This window comes from Podarcis tiliguerta, assembly GCF_965153285.1.
Source record: "Podarcis tiliguerta genome assembly, chromosome: 14".
Lineage (NCBI taxonomy): Eukaryota > Metazoa > Chordata > Lepidosauria > Squamata > Lacertidae > Podarcis > Podarcis tiliguerta.
Genome location: NC_139547.1, coordinates 48367845 through 48388856, shown reverse-complemented (window position 1 = coordinate 48388856; position 21012 = coordinate 48367845). Strand labels below are relative to the sequence as shown.

The 21012-nt window shown below is 48.1% G+C and overlaps 1 protein-coding gene across 15 annotated transcripts in view; it reads left to right on the top strand.

Moving 5' to 3' along the window:
* The window catches only part of MPRIP (myosin phosphatase Rho interacting protein), a 162638-nt gene that overhangs the window by 96466 nt on the left and 45160 nt on the right, over nucleotides 1-21012 (top strand). For 8 of the 15 annotated variants that reach the window (XR_014504879.1, XR_014504880.1, XR_014504881.1 and 5 more), the window contains exons 6-8: nucleotides 3675-3885; nucleotides 7196-7349; nucleotides 19955-20096. Coding sequence is in view for 11 of the 15 variants with exons in the window: in XM_083413284.1 (XP_083269410.1) it covers nucleotides 3675-3885; nucleotides 7196-7349; nucleotides 19955-20096 (507 nt within the window). In the remaining 4 variants the exon portion in view is untranslated. Of the gene's footprint in view, nucleotides 1-3674; nucleotides 3886-7195; nucleotides 7713-19954; nucleotides 20097-21012 lie in introns of all 15 variants that reach the window. The other 7 variants (XR_014504882.1, XM_083413289.1, XM_083413280.1 and 4 more) reach the window with 1 other exon arrangement.

Here is a 21012-nt window from a genome sequence, read left to right as displayed (position 1 = left end):
TCTGTTCACCAACCCCACTCCCATTTCTTCCACATTAATGACCCAGATTTTCCCTTTCCCCACCTCAGGCAACTATACCAAGCTTGCTTTTCACCTTCCTGACCTGATTTCTTCATGCAAATGCAGGATTGTGATGCAGCACTACAAATCCTCCAATGGGGGCTGTGCGACGACAGCCTTGCATTTTTATGTATATAGGAAGAAAAGTTGAACCCGTCCTCCGACTCGTAACCCACCCCCTTCAGCAAGATAGGCTGTGACCCTTTCCCTCCAAACTATCTGTGCATGCTAATAGCTTACTTTATTTTGAAAATATCAGCATTGTCTTTCCAGTGCAAAAAGCTTGAGGCAGTTTACAGTAGCAGAAACACTTAAAAACAATGAAACCAACATGAAGTTATAACCAGGAAGAGCACCAACAATGGGGAGAGGCTCAGAGTCCTTCTAGCCAAGAACACTTTCAAGTCTGTAAAAAGATTAAAAACCACAGAGGCTAAGAAGCTAAATCTAGGCGGTGCGGCAGAAGGAGACAATTTTAACCTGGCACGTAAAAACTATCCAAGGAAGATGTTGGCGATTCCACAGCAGTGGCTGTACCCCAGAGTTTGTCCTGCTTTGTGAAGCCACAGTTTTATTTTTCCCATCGGTATGGCTTTTGGAGCATGGTCTTATCCGGATTTTAAAGCACAGGTCCATTTCTGAGGCCCAGGGTTGCCTTAACTGCAACCAGCCTGCCGCCCATCGGGTAGGGCAGGTTGCAAATGTAACATTATCAGTATCACGATGACATTTCCCCCCTGAGACAATTGCAAGACAAAGATGTCAGTGCAGGGGCAGCAGGCAAAGTGATGTGCCGTTCTACACACTTAAGATGCTGGGTCTGCACAACCCCCATAGCTCAGTGGTAGAGCATCTGTTTTGCATGCAGAAGGTTGCAAGTTCAATCCCCGGCATCTCCAGTTATTACTGCTGACGGTATTGTTACGATTAAACTTATTTATTGCTTCTTTGCCGCAGCAACTCAAAGCGATTTACAGAATTTTAAACAAAAATCTTACTCTGACATACATAAAAGCCAACATTTTAAAAACATGAAAAGACAAATCCATTAAATATATATATATAGATTAAAACATCCCACTCAGGCAAAAAGGTAGTTGATAGTTGAAAACCTAATGAAGAAGGAATCTTTTCCTGGCGCCTATAGATACGTAGTGGTGGTGCCAGGCGAGCCTCCCTGGGGAGAGTATTCCACAAGCAGGGAGCCACCACTGAAAAGGCCTGTTTTTGTGTTGCTACCCCCTGGACCTCCTGTGGAAAGGACAGGTAAAGATGGGCTTCAGATTATGATTGCAGGGTGCAGGTCGGTTAATATGGGCAGAGTTGGTCCTTGAGACACAGGGGCTCTGAGCCACAGAAGACCAATAATAAGCCAGATTGACCTATGGTCTGACTCTGTATATGGCAGCTGCCTGTGCATCCTTCTGGTTTTGGCACACTTCCCTGGTCATGAAATGATCAGGCTACATGTTGATGGGCAAACTCAGGGTTTGATGACATAACTACATGAGCCAGTGCATGCCTAAACATAACAGGGCTGCCGTTTGTTTGTTTTTTAAAATAAGAGTACAGTGGTGCCTCACAAGACGAAAAGAATCCATTCCGCGAGTCTCTTCGTCTTGCGGTTTTTTTCGTCTTGCGAAACAAGCCCATTAGCGGATTAGCGCTATTAGCGGCTATTAAAGGCTTAAGGGATTAGCGGATTAGCTGCTAAAAGGCTATTAGCGGCTTAGATCAGCTGTTAAGCGGCTTAGCGATCAGCTGTTAAGCGGCTTAGTGAACAGCTGTTAAGCGGCTTAGGGGCTTGGGGGAAAGGGGGAGAGGGGGAAAAAAACCCCAAGCCCATAGCAAATTCGTTTTGCGAAGCACCTCCAAAACGGAAAAACCTTTCGTCTAGCGGGTTTTCCGTCTTGCGAGGCATTCGTCTTGCGGGGCACCACTGTATTATTAACAATTTCAACATAACAAATTATCAAAACAAATCATCTTCATTATTTCCCCCCCTTTCCCCCCCTCTCACCTTCCCTCAGCTCCTCTTTCTGATTTCTCAACTCATGTTATTTTCTGCATATTGTAAAATTGCATACTGCCTTGTATTATCTGTCTACTATATTAACCCTCACTAAATTTATTCAAAACCTGCCAAGGAGTCCAGTTCATTTTGTTGTCTTTTTAAATAATTTGTAAAAAGTTCCCATTCTTCTTTGAAGGCACAGTTGTCCTTATCTTGCAATTTGTATGTCAGTTTCTCCAGGTCTGCATAGTTCATCCATTTCTCTTGCCGCTGTTCTTTTGTCGGGGTTTCCTCATTCTTCCATCCTTGTGCTATCAAGACTCTTGCTGCTGTTGTCGCATACATGAATAAGTACAGGGCTGCCATTTTTGACAGCAGTGTGTGTCTCCTTCGATGAAATGCTGAGGTGCAACTCAACTTGCATTAAAACCGGTGGGTCTGCATGGGAGAAAGTGTATAAATAGAAGACCCTCCAGACTCCCTAGCCTGTCCTTTAAACCTGTGCTAAGTCCTAGACCAGGGGTCTGCAACCTTTAAGACAAAAAGAGCCACTGGGACCCGTTTCCGAAGAAAAAAAAACTGGGAGCTGCAAAACTCGTCATTATAAAAATAACCTTTTTTGTCACTTTTTTAATTATTTCTTTGTTTGACCCCTCAGAATTACTCCTCCTCATAGAAATAAATGTTAAATTAACAAGTTACCTTTTTGTGTGTGTGTGTTCTTCACTCCCCTTCAAAACAGTGACCAGCGTACATGCCCCCTTTCAATGCAGTGACCAGCGTACATGCCCCCTTTCAATGCAGTGACCAGCGTACATGCCCCTTACAATGTAGCGGGCGGGCAGGCGGGCGGGAAGGTGACGTTGGGACGGTGCGTGACTAACGCCCGCACCGCCCCCATGCGACGTCACAGCCAGTACAGCGCCCGCCACAGTGGGGAGTGTCGGGGCGCACAATGCGCCTCCTCCCCTCGCTAGTATCTGGCCCGTGGACAGTCCGGGAATCAGCATGTTTTTACATGAGTAGAATGTGTCCTTTTATTTAAAATGCACCTCTGGGTTATTTGTGGGCCTGCCTGGTGTTTTTACATGAGTAGAATGTGTGTTTTTATTTAAAACGCATCTCTGGGTTATTTGTGGGACATAGGAATTCGTTCATATATTTTTTTTCAAAATATATTCCGGCCCCCCACAAGGTCTGAGGGATGGTGGACCGGCCTACGACTGAAAAAGGGTGCTGACCCCTGTGCTAGACTGATGCTCTCAAGGTTGCTTTCCTCGTTTTTCGCATCCTTCTCCTCCCTCCTCGCCCCAGGAGAGGAGACATCTTTGTGTGTGTCTCTTGCGGAGCACAAAGAGCAGCCATGGCTCTGTTACTAGTCTGGCAGAACTCAGGCCTTCCCTATAAAATATGTGTTTCTTATTTTCTTAAACTCAGAGTGATTATAACCAAGGGCGAGGTGTGTTCTTAATCCAGCAGGGATCCAGCGCTCAGTTCAGCTTCCAAGCTGCATGTTTACATTCCATGACATAAGTTGGTGAGAGAGAGAAAAATTGACAGTGAAATTCACGTCGCCTGACGGTTCTGCCTTCTCTCCTAGGAACCCGGCCCGGCAAAGATGGCCGTCACCAGCAGCAACATCCCTGGTGCAGAGAAGGTCCCCACCACAAAGTCCACCCTTTGGCAGGAAGAAATGAGGAGCAAAGACCAGCCAGACGGCAACGGGGGACTCAGCCCAGCCCCAAGCCCTGTGCAAGGCCAGGCCCCCCCTGGATGCTCCTTGAAGGAGCCATCGCTGGACAGCAAGGAAGGTAAGGGTTGAACCCTGAACCCAGACAGAACAGAGAGGACAAGGCCGGCACAGAAGGTCTGGGGTCAGCCATGTTTTTTGCACATGGGACGTGCTGTGTTAGCACACCTGATATCCCACGCCTCCGCATTTCGGAAGATACCTGCGTAAAGCACGGAGGCCTTGCGAAATTTAAGCACAGAGACCCTGTCCCCCCACTTATCTTTGCTGCTGCGAAGGATTGTGTAACATCCAAAGAGAAGAAGTCAAGTCTCTCCTGTTTTGAAGGAACGTGTTGACTTCCCAGTGACCCTGTTCGAATATGTTATGGCTCTGGCCTGCTGGAGCTGGGATTGTATCAGAGAATAGCAAAGATAAATCCAAGGCTAACACGCCGTAAAGAGAATGGCTTGGCAGAGCTGCAGGGGCTGATTTGGGTGGCTTCAGGCGCATCCCAAGAACAGCATGTTCATCGTGAGAGTCAGCGAGGTTTTAGTGGTTAGGTTCCCGGACGACGTTCCCGGCTGTGAAATTCTCACTGGGTGACCTTGGAGTCTGGTCGCTGCCTCTAGGCCTAACCTACCTCACAGGGTTGTTGGGTGGATTAGATGAGGAGTGGGGGAGAACCTTGCACTCCGCCTTGAGCTCCTCGGAGGAAATCATGGCATGAAATGCAAGGATAAACATAAACCTTGCGTGAGGCCTGGGTGAGGTGTACAGAGGAGGGAGTCCGAGAATTGGGAAGGGGCTGCAAGGGAGCTTTGCAAGCTCTGCCCAGCTGATGGGAGACCACCGTTCTTGTCAGTGGAGTCTGCATCACATCAAACTCTGTGGATTGCATTGTTGGGCTGGCAGGGCTGTTGTTAATAATAATAATAATAATAATATTAATAATGATAATGATGATGATGGTGTTGTATTTATACTCTGCCCTCCCCAGCCAAGACCGGGCTCAGGGCGGCTAACACCAGGTATAAAGCAATTGATTAAAATACAACTTAAAAACAAGATTAGAATGGAACATTAAAATGCAGCCTCATTTCAGTAGAAACTCAAATCATAAACTTTTTGGGGATGGAAACGTCAAATCTTCACCCAAGTTGCCCAAGTGCAGCAAATCATTTTTCTTTTTCGCATGCAAGGAAGCAAAAGGCTGTGTGCTTGTGATTGGGGACACCCGGGGGGAGGGGGGAGCTAAACTCTGCCTCCAGGTGGCTCCCTGTGTCTCGTGTGTTGGGCTTCGACACCCTCTCGACTGTCTCCCAAACCTCCTTCCCCACTGCAAGCATCCTGACCTCACTCTTAAGTTCCGTTTCTTGACGGACCCTCTTTACCTCGTGCTTTCCCAAAACATGGCAGAGTTTGGGAACTAGCGACGTTTACACAATTTAAATAATGTGAAGAGGTGTCTGGATCTGGAATGTGTTTGCTAACGCCCCCCACCCCAATACCACCTCTGGATAGGGGGCAATAGGACTTTTGCCTCCAACTGATAATAAACTGTGGAATGCCTTGATTTTATTTTGCATCTCTCGGCTCACCACCTGAACCACCCTGCATTTCTTGTCAAACAGTGATTTCCTCTCTCATTCTCCCATCCCCAGTGGTTTGCCTCATCCCACTGCCCCCCCCCCCATCTCCTCTGATTAGTCTGCCAGCAGCCCTGCTGCATTGTTCTCCACAAAACAATAAGGGCTAGAGATCTGCTTCCTGTTCAGGATAATGAGTTTTCCCCTTGGCTACCTAGGAAGAGCCAGTGTTTCCCTCCTCCTGTATCTGTGTTTCAAGGCTGGCTATCAAAAGAGCTTCTTTTCTTTTCTTTTTTTAAATAATATTTATTAGAGATTTAATAATTACAGAAAAAAGAAAGAAAGAAAGAAACAATAAAAGATTTAACAGAACAAAACAATACCTTACAATACATCAAAAATAAAAATAAAAACAGAAAACAATAGAGCAAAACAACAAGAAAAACAAAAACATTTAAAAACACATCCAGTATTTCCATATCTTTACCTTTCATTTACTTGTTTCATCAACCTCCTCACACCTCCCTTTTTTGTATTCTAGTTCAATTAGCTATTTCAGCAAATCCTTTCCATCTTTCTCAATTTTTTGTTCTATAATTTATCTTAGCACAATCTAACCTTAAATTTTCCACTTTGGCCCATTAACAATCAGTTTTTGCTTAATTCTTTATAACATTTCTGCTAAAACCATATAACTTCATTCCAGCATTCTTCTAACATTCATTAATTTTGCAATGTTTCTGTAAATATACTTTGAATTTTTTCCAATCTTCTTCCACCGACTCTTCCAAAAGAGCTTGTTTTATTCCTTGCCTTCCTCTCAGGGGGTTCACCATTCTCGCATGAGCAACGCTTGGGATAAATCAAGATGGGCTTTTTATTTATTATTTGCCCTTGGTACCAGAAATGTTCGACTTCCCACCCCATTTTCCATGCCCAATATCTTCTCTCTCTTATCCCATCACATCCATACTATATTCTCTTAATTCCTTCTGTTGCTCCTATTTCAAATCCTGCTTGCAAGTTCATCATACTACGACATTTTCTTGAAAGGGCTTTCATTCTTCCACAAAGCAATTGTCATTAGAATCTCTTGCTCTGGCAATTAATTTTGCCAATTCTGCATAGTCCCTCACCTTACTTACCCATTCCTTGGTGGGAACGTCTTCTTCCTTCCATTTTTGTGTGTGGGGAATCCTAGCCGACATTGTTACATACACAAACAACTTTAATGCTGGTTTTAAATGGTGTTTTGGTGTCCTTTCAACTTGCTCTTTTTAGCCAGTTTGCTTTGTATTTTATAACTTTCAGTAGTGCTGTAAGCTGCCTTGAATCCCAATGATGATGATGATGATGATAATATAAATATAATATACTATAATGAAATAATATTTATACATACATACATACATGCCTCGTCCATCTGGTTGAGTTTCCCCAGCCACTCTGGGCAGCTCCCAACAGAATATTAAAAACACGATAAAACATCAAACATTAAAAACTTCCCTAAACAGGGCTGCCTTCAGATGTCTTCTAAAAGCCAGATAGTTGTTTATTTCCTTGGCATCTAATGGAAGGGAGGGTGCCACTACCGAGAAGGCCCTCTGCCTGGTTCCCTGTAACCTCACTTCTCGCAGTGGGGGAACCGCCAGAAGGCCCTCAGGAGAAAGGTGGGGGGTGCTTATAATATTATATAAGCAAGTCCCACCCCACCGATCTACAAAGCCCTTAGTTCCCTGCGAGGAGGGAGGGGGCACCCAGGGGCAGCCCAGTCACCTCCAGCTTCTCCTTGCCTCCTCACAGACGACAGCAGCATGCACGGCGACCGAAGCGACAGCGGGCGGAAAACCCGGGTGGAGAGCGGCTACTTCTCCTTGGAGAAGACGAAACAGGATGGGAAGCCGGACGAGCTGCCGACCCCGCCATCCCCTCCCAGCCCCAGCACCCCCAACAACAGGTACAGTGACTCCCAGTCGCCCTCCCCGGAGCAGAGCTGCCCCTTTCCTTCCCCAGGTGGCCTCCCAGGCAGCCGCATGGTGTACAGCTTCTCCCTCAACTGCCTGGACTTGACGAGCGACTCCATGTCCGGCTGCAAGGACTCGGCAGCGAGAGACGAGGGGGCGAGGGGAGCCGAGAGGCCGGGCCGCCCCCTTTCCTTTAGAGCAAGCCGCCAGTACGCCACCCTGGCCGATGTCCCCAAGGCTGTCCGGATTAGTAACCGGGAGGCTTTCCAAGCGGAGAGGAAGAGGCTGGAGCGGCGTTCCCGAGCTCGCAGCCCCGGAAGGGAAGAGGTGGCTCGGCTCTTTGGCAGCGAGAGGAGGTAAGGAACGGGCGGCAGCGTCGCCGACGGTTTCTCGTTCGGAGGAAGCCAGTTGGCTCCTGGCAGCGCCTCTTGCAGCGTTTCTCCAATTCGGGTCTCCTGTTGTTGGACTACAACTCCCATCATCCCTGGCCACCGGATGATGGGCCTTGTAGTCCATCAACAGCTGGAGGTCCGAGATGGAGAGATGCGGCAACATTTGAGTGGGGATTTGAGCTGGCCTGTTGGGCACAAATAGGGCAACCTCCGCAAGTCCATTTTTGCTGGGTGGGTGGCGTTAAATGTGGCCCGACCAAGTGGCATTTCAAGAGGTTGCTTGGTTGTGCAGAGGAAGGGATACTGGGATCCGGATTCGCAAATGGCAAGGCAGCCAGGAAGCTGAAAGTAGGTGCAGGCAACTCCCTTACTTATGTGTGACCACCAAAAAGTTCTTGGTTTAGCTGCCTCCCAGAGCACCGCACCCAAGCCCTGAAACTATATATCACTGCATCCAGGATGCAAAGGAACTCCACTTCCGTGGACATGGCTTTAATGCAGGGCTTTTGCGGGTTTCGCACAGCATGGGCAAGGAGTCTGGTATCTGGTTCGGGGCTTGGAAAATGTTAGCTTTCTTCGGAAAGAAAGGCGGAGCAAGTTGCTGGACCTCATGCTTTTGAAGCAAAGCGCAGAGAAAGTCTCCCAAATGAAAGAGTGGGTTGGCACCAGGTTTTAACTCAGTTGGCAGTTGAGTTTAAAGCTTTGCACAACTGCCCCTCTCCCCTCCCCACATGTTTCCCTAGGCAATGCATGTGTGGGGAGTCTGGCATGTATGCTGGCCTAGCTCAATGAGCTATGATAGAGACTCAAGGAGATGTCGTTTAGTGGAGGTGAATAAGCTGCAAAATGCCTTGGTATGGGCACAATAGCTGGATTGGTGCAATAGCTCTGCTGATGTGCAAGGCCTACCGTATTTTTCGCCCTATAGGATGCACTTTTCCCCTCCAAAAATGAAGGGGAAATGTGTGTGCGTCCTATGGGGCGAATGCAGGCTTTCGCTGAAAGCCCTCTCGCTCTCCAGGCTTCAGGAGAGCCGCAGCGCCAGCCCCACAAGCTCGGGGGACAGCGGGGAGGCGGAACGCCGCCATCCCGCTGTCTCCCTATGTGGTTTAGAGGCTGATGGCGGGGAGATGCGTGCTTCTCCCCGCCGCCAGCCCCGCAAGCTCCGGGGACAGCGGGGAGGCGCAGCGCGTCTTCCCCGTGTCCCCGGACCTGATGTGAAGGCTGGCGGCGGGGAGAAGAGCGCTTCTCCCCGCTCCCGGCCCCACAAGCGCCTGAGGGGGAAATAAAATTTTTTTTCTTTATTTCCCCCCCAAAAACATGGTGCGTCCTATGGGCCGGTGCGTCCTATGGGGCGAAAAATACGGTATATCTGCAGCTGCAAAGGTGTCTTGCAGACATACAACTGTGTGTGTCTGTGTGTGTGTGTGTGACATTCCAGACCCCTCACATATAATAGTTGAAACTTGCCTTTCCAAATCAGCTCTCTCTCGTTTTTTTCTGCATGATGAGGCCTGCAGATAAAACAACAAGAGCGCAGGACCAGAGGGGAGAAAGCTGTCTTCTCTCTTTTGCTCACTCTTGATTCCCAACAGGCGTGTTCACTCGAGCAGGTTGCTGACGAGCGGCTGCGGGGTCTTTTTGCATTCGTCTCCAGTATTCACAGAATCACAGCAGTTGGAAGGGGACCTGAGGGTCTTCTAGGTCAACCCTTTGCAACGCAAGAATCTTTTGTCCAACGTAGGACTTGAACCTGCGACCCCAAGGTTAAGAGTCTCGTGCTGAGCTACCCCAGACAGATTATGCTGTGGTGTTGACCCTAGCACCAAGAAGCAAAAGAGGTGGCAATAATATTGGTGGATTCTTGTGCCACATTGGAGAGCCAGTGTGGTGTAGTGGTTAAGAGCGGTGGACTCGTAATCTGGGGAACCGGGTTCGCGTCTCCGCTCCTCCACATGCAGCTGCTGGGTGACCTTGGGCCAGTCACACTTCTCTGAAGTCTCTCAGCCCCACTCACCTCACAGAGTGTTTATTGTGGGGGAGGAAGGGAAAGGAGAATGTTAGCCGCTTTGAGACTCCTTAAAGGGAGTGAAAGGCGGGATATCAAATCCAAACTCTTCTTCTTCTTCTTCTAGGCCGCCTTACATTTAAAGCAGTATTGTACAACTTTCAACAGCCCCAAAGAATTCTGGGAGATGTAGTTTGTTAAGGGTGCTGAGAGTCGTTTGGAGACCCCTATTCCTCCCGCAAAGCTACGATTCCCAGAGTGGCTTAGCAGTCAGTCCCTCTTTCCAGGGAAATCTGTAGGTCTGGGAGGGAAATAGGGAGTCTCCTAATAACTCTCTGCACCCTTAACTAATTACAATTTCTGGGATGCATTAGGGGGAGAAATTATTTCTCCAGAGGTATAAATAATGCTTTAAATATAGGGGATGGTATTGTGTTAGATTTTACTCAGAGAATAATTGGCCTCATTTAGTTGTCTTCATTACTTCCAGTGGGTCTGCTCTGAGTAGCCCACAGTGTGGATGTGGTCTTAGTGTAGAAACAATCAGGACATTCGGCAGGTCATTCAAGATGCATCCCAGGCGCCTAGAAGTTCTCACCAGGGACCCCGCTCAGGCCTCGGTTCCTGCAGTGATCCTAAACTGCTGCTCGCATGAGATCTAGGAACTGTTTGCAATGGGAAAGCTACATTTTTCAGGGTGACCCTTTTTGCACCGGGTACCAGTCTCCGTGCACCCATGGGTGGGGTATTCCCTCGCAGGTGAGACCCTCCTCGTGGTTCTTTCCTGACATGTGCCCAGTAGGTACAGGCTTCATGTAACTTCGAAGGCCTGGCAGGTGGCTGGGCCTCCTCTCCCAAAGCTGCTCAGCTGAGTGTGTGACACACCTTGCCGTGTCTTTTGAAAAATGGAGGGAGAATGTACACGCCCCAAGAAGTGGTCCCCTTTCCAGGTTCCTGGATTGCAGGATTCATTAGTGTTGCTGTGAAACTGGGGAAAATAATAATAATAATAATAATAATAATAATAATAATAATAATAATAATAATAGAGATAAAACATCAGACATTAAAAACTTCCCTAAACAGGGCTACCTTCAGATGTCTTCTAAAAGTCAGATAGTTGTTTATTTCCTTGACATCTGATGGGAGGGCATTTCACAGGGCAGGTGCCACTATCGAGAAGGCCCTCTGCCTGGTTCCCTGTAGCTTCACTTCTCTCACTGAGGGAACCGCCAGAAGGCCCTCGGAGCTGGACCTCAGTGTCCAGGCTGAACGATCAGGGTGGAGAAGCTCCTTCAGGTATACTGGGCCGAGGCCGTTTAGGGCTTTAAAGGTCAGCACCAACACTTTGAATTGTGCTCGGAAACGTACTGAGAGCCAATGTAGGTCTTTCAAGACTGGTGTTATATGGTCTCGGCGGCCGCTCCCAGTCACCTGTCTAGCTGCCGCATTCTGGATTAGTTGTAGTTTCCGGGTCACTTTCAAAGGTAGCCCCACATAGAGCGCATTGCAGTAGTCCAAGCGGGAGATAACCAGAGCATGCACCACTCTGGCGAGACAGTCTGCAGGCAGATAGGGTCTCAGCCTGCGTACCAGATGGAGCTGGTAAACAGCTGCCCTGGATACAGATTTGACCTGTGCCTCCATGGACAGCTGTGAGTCCAAAATGACTCCCAGGCTGCGCACCTGGTCCTTCAGGAGCACAGTTACCCCATTCAGGACCAGGGAATCCTCCACACCTGCCCGCCTCCTGTCCCCCCAAAACAGTACTTCTGTCTTGTCAGGATTGAACTTCAATCTGTTAGCCGCCATCCATCCTCCAACCGCCTCCAGGCACTCAGAAATGTACTGGGAGCCCAAAGGAAACCAAGCAGCTTATAGAGCAGGGCAGGCCAGCTTCTCAGACCAAGTGGGCCGCAAGAATCCTGTGAACAATGCCTGTCCCGAGGTCACCCAGTGAGAGCTTCATGACCGAGCAGAGATTTGAACCCTGGTCTCCCAGGGTCCAACACTTTAACTAACCACTGCTCTGTGCTGGTTTAGCCTTACATGCAAACCAGCTTGGCGTGACTCCATCCCGTCGTGAGCTTTTCCTGCCCTGCTAGCAGCTGCCAGTGATTGCACAAGTGTAACATCTGAATGACGTCCCAGAATGCAAAGAAACATGGATAATTTTTTTTTTGGGGGGGGGGGTCTTTAGCAAAATATCCAACAGGAGATGAATGGGGCTGCTGTGTACGGCCTCTCTGGTTACCCTCCAGCCATCCTGGTGTCTGAAACTCTCCTAAGAGGCGTGCAACCCTCAAGAACAGCTGGATCCAGCCGGCATCTGGCTTCCAGAAATGTCTGGGGAAACTCTTCAGCAGGGTGTGGACGCTGCGGCCTTCTTGCTGCTGGTCCCTTAGTGTCTGCTCTTGGGGTGCGCCATGTTCCCTCTGGCCATGGAGGTCCTCCTGAGCTGTCGCGGTTAATAGCTGTCAATCAGCTCTCTCCTCCGCAAAGGCATCTTCCGTATCCAGGTGGGCTGGCGCAGGACGGTTTTCCGAGCCCTGCCTGCGGCCACCTGCAACGGCGAATTAACATTGCCCTGCAACTCCCCCCCCCCTTCCCCTTCTGCTTGGCTCCTGGCTGCTTCTCTGCTTCCCCCACTTTGCTTGTTGCTTATTACCATTCTTCTCCCACCTGTGAGTCGGTTCTGTTGCCGTTTGTGGAGCTGAGCAAACTTGTTCCAAGCATCTGGTGTCTGTTTTTGCACCTGGATTTTCCTCCTCCTCTATTTGTGCCTGATCTCCGTTTGCGCATGGGAGCCCACTCCCCACTTACCACTCCCACCCCTGTCACAAACACATACTGCACACACCAGGGTCCCAAGGAACAGACCAAGCGCTTTAAAAGAAGCCAGCAAAATCCCAAACTCACATACTGCCTCCTGCCTTAGTCCCTCTGGGTCTTGGATTTCTTGTGCCAATTTTAATGTTCTCTGAGGGGCTACAGGGTTATTCCAGCAACAGCCCAGAGCAAACAGTCCTTAGAGCTAGTTACATGTAGGTAGCTGGGTTGCTCTGCCATGTTGTTGTTTAGTTGTTTAGTCGTGTCCGACTCTTTGTGACCCCCTGGACCAGAGCACGCCAGGCACTCCTGTCTTCCACTGCCTCCCACAGTTTGGTCAAACTCATGCTGGCAGCTTCGAGAACACTGTCCAACCATCTCGTCCTCTGTCGTCCCCTTCTCCTTGTGCCCTCAATCTTTCCCAACATCAGGGTCTTTTCCAGGGAGTCTTCTCTTCTCATGAGGTGGCCAAAGTCTTGGAGCCTCAGCTTCAGGATCTGTCCTTCCAGTGAGCACTCAGGGCTGATTTCCTTAAGAATGGATAGGTTTGATCTTCTGGCAGTCCATGGAACTCTCAAGAGTCTCCTCCAGCACCATAATTCAAAAGCATCAGTTCCATAGTTGAAACAAATTAAAATAAATTAAATTTAATTTAAAAATACCTTCCAGTAGCACCTTAGAGACCAACTAAGTTAGTTATTGGTATGAGTTTTCGTGTGCATGCATGTATCTGAAGAAGTGTGCATGCACACAAAAGCTCATACCGATAACTAACTTAGTTGGTCTCTAAGGTGCTACTGCAAGGAATTCTTTTATTATTTTATTTTATTTTATTAGTCCTTAGAGCAGCAGTTTTCATACTCCTTTCTACCCACCACCCCAGGCTCCCTTGGAAGCATATCAGGGATTCAAAACCAAGGAGATCATTAACAGTACACAAGTTCCTCTGCCAGATCCACCTTCCCCTGGTTTGTTCTTTCTCACGGGGAGATTCAGTTGCTAAACAGAGTGCGAGAAGCATTGTCTGTGACCAGAAAAAGCAGTGTTTGAAATTAGCCAGGAGCCAGGCGCATTTTGCTCCTAGGTATTGGCCACTTGCGACCAAGTGAGGACCAAGGATGTTGCCTGACATCTCCACCATCTGAAGGTGCATGCCTGGGGATCATTGGATCTGAACTGTTTTCACACACTAATAGCCCACCCTGTAGAATTCTATCTTCTTATATATTTTAACCTCATAATCAGAACCAAATTTCAGGAACCAAATTGCTTTTTCTGTGCAGCCTGAGCAGGAGCAGTGAATAACATTATGGTTAATTGTTGTCTCTTGCTTTCCCTTAACTCCACCCCAGTGCCCTGCTCACAGTTGGGAAGAATATTCCTATGTTATGAGTGGTCTGTGTCACCATTAAGAAAAATAAGTAGAAATCGGCCAATATGTATTTGGAGTTTCCCTGGATCAAGTGATTTTCCTTCTTTGAGTTCTGAAAGTTCTTAACCTAGCTCAAGGTTGTCATCTGAACAGTTGTTTAACTGAGAATCAATCACTGTCAGTCCATCATTTGAAAAATAAAACTTCAAGCTGTCTTGCACCAAAAAAGGAAGAGAAAAGAAAAGCAACAAGACATTCTGTTTTGGCGACCACAACCTTGGTTTAAGGAGCCACTTGGCACCTATCTTATATATCTGAATTACTAACACTGAGTAAAAGCCCCATCTGGACCTTCTCTGGGTTCAGAGAGAGGCTAACCTGCAGCAGCTCCAGCTGTTGTTTGTTGGGTCTCTCACTCCTGCCAGGCCATCCAACATGGCCAAAGATCAGGATGGGACGCGGTGGCGCTGTGGTCTAAACCACTGAGCCTAGCACTTGACGATCGGAAGGTCGGCGGTTCGAATCCCCGCGACGGGGTGAGCTCCCGTTGCTCGGTCCCTGCTCCTGACAACCTAGCGATTCGAAAGCACCTCAAAGTGCAAGTAGATAAATAGGTACCGCTCCGGTGGGAAGGTAAACAGCGTTTCCGTGTGCTGCTCTGGTTCGCCAGAAGCAGCTTAGTTCTGCTGGCCACATGACCCGGAAGCTGTACGCCGGCTCCCTCGGCCAATAAAGTGAGATGAGCGCTGCAATCCCAGAGTCGTCCGCGACTGGACCTAATGGTCAGGGGTCCCTTTACCTTTACTTTACAGCCCAGCATCGACTTGGGGGTTCACTTTTTTAGGGCTTCCTCTCCATCCATTTTCAAACTTTTCTCTATACCATCGTGAGGGCTAGAAGCATGTTTTTAAAAAGCAGTATTTGGCTGAGAAAACTGCCTGCCCGCCCCCGGTAGCATGTTCACTGGCAGAGCTGAGATTCAGTGGTTGGCTACAATTCAATTTTCACAATCTTTTTTTTAAAAAAAGAAATGGATCAGGAATTCAGCACTACAAAACAGCACGGTTTAGTCCAGCTGAAACACAGATTAGTGGCACATTTGCAAGCTGGTATAAACGTCTGTAGTTAAGCCAGCTTCAGATGGGCTTGAATTGCTGTAGTTGTTGCAGAGGAATTGGGAATTGTAATATTAGGGTGGTGCCCCTTACCCCCTTTAAAGAAATTATGACTACTAGGTGGTCTTGAGAGCAAAGGGTGGTCTGAAACCGGTTTAAATTTGTAGTGTAAATGTGCCCCAGGATGAGAGAATAGGTGCCAGTTGGATGAGAGAATATGTGACCAGCAGATTACCCAGGATGAGAGAATATGTGACCAGCAGATTACCCACCCTGGTTTATGCCAACCTTGCCAATTTACAAGAGCCTTCAAGTGGCATGGGATTAAAATATGGAAGGGCGTGTCTCACAGTTCATTGGTGTCCACACTCCCCCTGCTGGTAGCATAGATTCATAGGATTGTAGAGCTGAAAGGGAGCTTGAGGGTCATCTAGTCCAACCCCACCCCCAAAATGAAGGAATCTCAAGTCAAGCATCTGTGACAGATGGACATCCAACCTCTGCTTTAAAACCTTCAAGGAAGGAGGGTCCACAACCTCCCAAGGGAGACGGTTCCACTGTCGAGCAGCTCTTACTGTCAGAAAGTTCTTCCTGGTGTTTAGTCGGAAACTCCTTTCTTGGAACTTGAATCCATTGGTTTTTCCTCTGGAGCAGGAGAAAACAAGCTTGCTCCCTATTCCATGGGATGGCCCTTTAGATATTTGAAGATGGCTATCATATCTCCTCTCAGTCTCCTCTTTTCCAGGCTAAACAGACCCAGCTCCTTCAACCATTCCTCATAAGGCTTAGTTTCCAGACCCTTGATCATCTTGGGTTGCCCTCCTCTGCACATGTTCCAGCTTGTCAACATCCTTCTTAAATTGTGGCGCCCAGAACTGGACACAATATTCCAGGCGTGGTCTGACCAAGGCATAATAGAGCAGTATTATGACTTCCGCAACTTTTTTTGCCAATTCATTTTGTTGTACAATGGAAATGGAACTGGTTCGTCTAAGTTTACTTCCCAATAGGTGCATGTTGTGTTTCTGGATGAGGTTTTTGGTTTCATAGGGAAGGCTAAGACTGCACAGCAGCGCATTTGCAGAACCTCTTATCTTTTTGTCCACAAAGCTGCGGGAGGAGGGGACGCAGTCCTCCCAGCTTGGCAAAGTTTGATTACAACCGCCTTTGTCTCTAAAGTGGTAGCTGTCTTTCCAGATAAAGACCACTCCTCACTTAGCGACTGAGCCCTTACCTTCGACATACTCTGATCTAAGTTGCAGGTTCTACTGCTGTCGAGAGATGATTGAAAGAGTTTTGGCACAGCTTGCTAAAATCTCAAAAGCCAGGAATTCGGCATTCTGGAAGTTGGGCTTCCATGTGCCTCGGTCCGTTTCTGCAACCAGGAGAACCAGAACAAGTTATGTAAATTTGCTCAAAGGTTGCAGAACACAGTCAGCTTGCAGAACGTAGTAGCAGCCCTTGTCTCGGAATTGGCATGGAGTTGCGTGCAACTGCGACTGTCTCTCATTTTTGCTCCTTGAGAGACTAAAGCCCAGCATAATGGATGCACGCTCTTGACTGTCTCTTTCCGTTTTAGATCAACGAACTCTCTCTATCTGGGCTTTAAACATTTCCTGGTGGATTTCCACCATCTTCCTATTATCCCTACACACAGGTACACAGAATATGCTCCTTCTCTGGGCACATCCCTTTTGTCCCCTCTGGCTGTTCCTCACTCCTCAACTCACTTCCTGGGGAATAATAAAAAAACCAACCCAATGAAACCGCTTTCAATCAAAAGCAAATCACTCTTATCAACTGCCCATTGACTCCCTGCCACATGGAAACCCTTCTAACCCTGGAGCGTGGCCGTCTGCCACAAACTAACATGCATGGAGCTCCCGTCTCTTTTCCTCCCTACCTTTTTAACCCCCCCCCTCCCACAACGAGAGCATGGCACCCCACGCCCCAAAGTCTTTAAATAACTCCTTTTTTTTTGTTTTACATTCCTCAGCAGACCCGTTGGCCGGGCCAGGTGTTCAGCAGTGGCAGATGCGGGTTTTAGGGATCCCACTGCCCCCCCCCACAAGGAGGATTATGAAGGTGTGGCTTTTGCAGGGGAGAAGCAGTGATGGGAGGAGCTCTCATGCACTCCCTGCCCAGCCGGTTCCAGACTTGCCTTGAAGTTGCCCTCGAAAAGCAGCTGGAGAGCAGCAGATTGCTGAGAAATAGCTGTGCAAAACAACGACAAACCTCTGGTCAATAAACACACAAGACATAACCGGCTGTACGTTTGACAAAATAATACATACTATTTGTTGTACTGAATTGTAGATTTCAACAGAAGTAGCTGATAAAGTTCAACGAGAAAAGTAGCAGACCCAGTGGATCAGTTCTGGGGATATTTTTGAACCGTTTAACCGCTGGGTCAATATATAAAAAGGTAAAGGGACCCCTGACCATTAGGTCCAGTCGTGGCTGACTGGGGATATGGCGCTCATCTCGCTTTACTGGCTGAGGGAGCCGGCGTACAGCTTCCGGGTCATGTGGCCAGCATGACTAAGCCACTTCTGGCGAACCAGAGCAGCGCACAGAAACGCCGTTTACCTTCCCGCCGGAGCGGTACCTATTTATCTACTTGCGCTTTGACGTGCTTTCGAACTGCTAGGTTGGCAGGAGCAGGGACTGAGCAACGGGAGCTCACCCCGCCGCGGGGATTCAAACCGCCAACCTTCTGATCGGCAAGTCCTTGGCTCTGTGGTTTAACCCACAGCACCACCCGCGTCCCTTTGGGTCAATATATAGCATATGCTATTTTTTCAAACTCACAGCCGGTTACGTCTTGAGAAATACCTGCAGGCAAAGCAAGAGGCAAACCACCCCATCTCACCGGCCACTTCTCCACTGCAAACCGGTCTTTCTCCCCTGGCCACTTTTGAAGCTGGGTGTCGTCTGAACGCCTTCGCTGTGCCCTTTCCAGGCATCTGAGTTCTCCAAGTGCCTGCATGTTCCTTTTTGGCAAGCTCTCGCAGGGGCTGCCTGGGCAAACTTAGATTCCACTGGAGAAAGAGGGATTCCTTTTCCTGCACCTCTCCCCAAAACTACTCACCCAGCCCCTTTCCTTAATGATCAGAATAACCACTCACAGCGGGGATGTGATTTTGGGGGTTTGCAATGATTATAATTTCATTTTGCTGATGATTTGTATTTCTTTGTTGTGTTTCTTTTTTTTTAGAAATCTTGGAATGATTTTAATTTTTATTTGTGGGTTGGGGAGGAGGAAATATAATTTTGTCTGTTCATTCATTTTCCAGCTTTCTTTTCTTCCAGGTCTTGTTGCTCTCCACCTTCTGCTGTGTGACGTGTCCGCCCTTTTTACTCCGCCTGCTTCGCTACCATCTCATCTCCAAAAAATATATATATTTAAAAATTCGAGCTGTAGACAACTTGGTGGTGCGACCCCCCCTTTCCATAAGAAATCAGCCTGCTTTGTTTTGTTGGGTTTTTTTGTTCCGTTTCCTTTTTCGTAAATGAGCCCCTTTGCCATTTGGCCGAGACAAATGTCAATTTGATGATCCTTCGCTTTTCATCCCTTTTTGCAAAACTGAGATGGGGGGAGTGGGGGAAAGTGGGGGTTCCTTTCTTTTTTAACGAAAAGGCTGCTGTCAATTAAAAAAAAAACCATATTGCAGAGTGTTAAAATATGTGCAGCGCGGCTTATGAAGAAAGGTGTTTTGCGGGGTCTTTGCCTTCCCTGGGAGTATCCGGCAGGCCTCTTCTTCAGGCCTCTTGGTGTTGGGAAAGCTTTGGGTGGCTCTCTGTCCCTGCATGTGGCATGGCGGCGTGGTCTTGACTGTGGAGGCTAACCTGGAAGGGGTTTCTTGGTGGGAAAGATCTTGCCTCAAACGTTGGGACTCTGGGTTTTGTGATCATCTGGTCCCTTCCAGCCCAATGTTCCTCCCTTATTAGCAGTTAGTCTTTTTTATTTTGTTTTATATTCTTTATTGGGGGAGGAAGTACAAGTGCACAGCATAAGACACACACACAAAAGGAACAAGAAATAGTACCCCTGTAGAAAACAAAACAGGATAATGTATTGTGCACATTACAAAAAAAGGGGTATTGTTATTGTAGTTACCCCTGAATTATAGCCTGGCTGGGGTCCGTTCATGTGGGAGGCAGCCATTTCCCACAGCAAGAGACCAGAAGTCCCTCTTATTGTAGTTAACCAGACCTTAATCTCATATGGTATTTACTCTTATAAAACAGACTTCTGGAAGTTAGCCTTATAAAAGATCCATCAGATCCAAGCAGCCTTCAACTGACACAGCCACAGTGGTACCTTGGTTGCCGAACTTAATCCGTTCCGGGAGTCCATTTGGCTCCCGGAACCGTTCGAAAACAAGGCGCAGCTTCCGATTGGCTGCCGGAGCTTCTTGCGGCATTCGGGAGCCGATTTGTTTGGGAGCCAAGCTGTTCGAGTACCAAGGTACCGCTGTGCGGTGGGACATCAGATTCCAGTCTCCAGAGAAAATGCTACTTTTCATTTTGAGAGTAACATCAGGCATTTCTTCATGTCGTCTGGTTAGATGATAATGCCTTCAAAGTGATAAGTGCTTGCAAGCAAACACACAGAGACGTGTGTATTTATGTCTTGCAGGCGGGCTGAATCCCAATAAGTTTGTTTCCGGTCCTTCTCCCCTCCCACCCCACTCCCGGGCAATAAATCCAAACAGGGCAGAGTGAGCTGTTTTGAAAGGGTTGCCATTCCCTTACCTTGAGAACGCTCTCGTTGAATTGGGGTGAGGGGAATGGAGCTGCTGTGATTTACTGAAGATTGTTGCAGGCTCCTGTCTTGTGGAAAAAACAGCCCTGGTTTCCCCTCTTATCTGTCTTGCAGGCGGTCCCAGGTAATTGAGAAATTTGAGGCATTAGATATTGAGAATGCTGAGCACATGGAGACCAACGCCCCCTCTGGAACAGCCCTCTCCAGTGAGACCCGGCAGGGCAGGAGCGAGAAGAGAGTTTTCCCCAGGAAACGGGTAAGACCATGGGTAGGCAAACTAAGGCCCGGGGGGCCGGATACAGCCCAATCGCCTTCTAAATCCGGCCCATGGATGGTCCAGGAATCAGCATGTTTTTACATGAGTAGAATGTGTCCTTTTATTTAAAATGCCTCTCCGGGTTATTTGTGGGGCCTGCCTGGTGTTTTTACATGAGTAGAATGTGTCCTTTTATTTTAAATGCATCTCTGGGTTATTTGTGGGGCATAGGAATTCGTTCTTTTTCCCCCCTTCAAAATATTGTCCGGCCCCCCACAAGGTCTGAGGGACAGTGGACCGGCCCCCTGCTGAAAAAGTTTGCTGACCCCTGGGTAAGACAGTGGAACAATATTTTTCTGCATCGCCTCGTCTTTTTCCCCAGGGTGTCCAGAAGCTCCGTAGGGCCTGTCAGGGGGCATTTTCCACATTGCATAGTCATGCATTGCAGGGGAATGCACTAAATGACCCTCAGGGTTGCGATCAACTTTTTTTCTTCTGTTTTATCCCTCGCAACTTATATCGTTCCCAGCTCTTTGCCAGGCCCATTGTTAGCAGAAAAAAATACAGTGGTACCTCGTTTTGAGTCCAGGATCTGTTACAGAGCCCTGGGCGCTTGACATAAAGAATGCACGACAAAGTGCCACTCTGCACATGTGTGTGGAGCGGTTTGTGTTTCTGCACATGCGTGAAGCGTGATTTAGCGCTTCTGCGCATGTGCGAGCGGCAAACCCGGAAGTAACTCGCTCCGGTACTTCCGGGTTCGCCGCGGACATTCGACGAAATGGACGCTCGATGAGGCGGACTCAAAATGAAGTGCCACTGTAATTAAATCCAGGAAGATCTTTGTACACATGGAATTTTTGCTTCTCTTGGGGGAAAGTACACCATTCTCAGGGTTCAGATTCATTTCGACTTG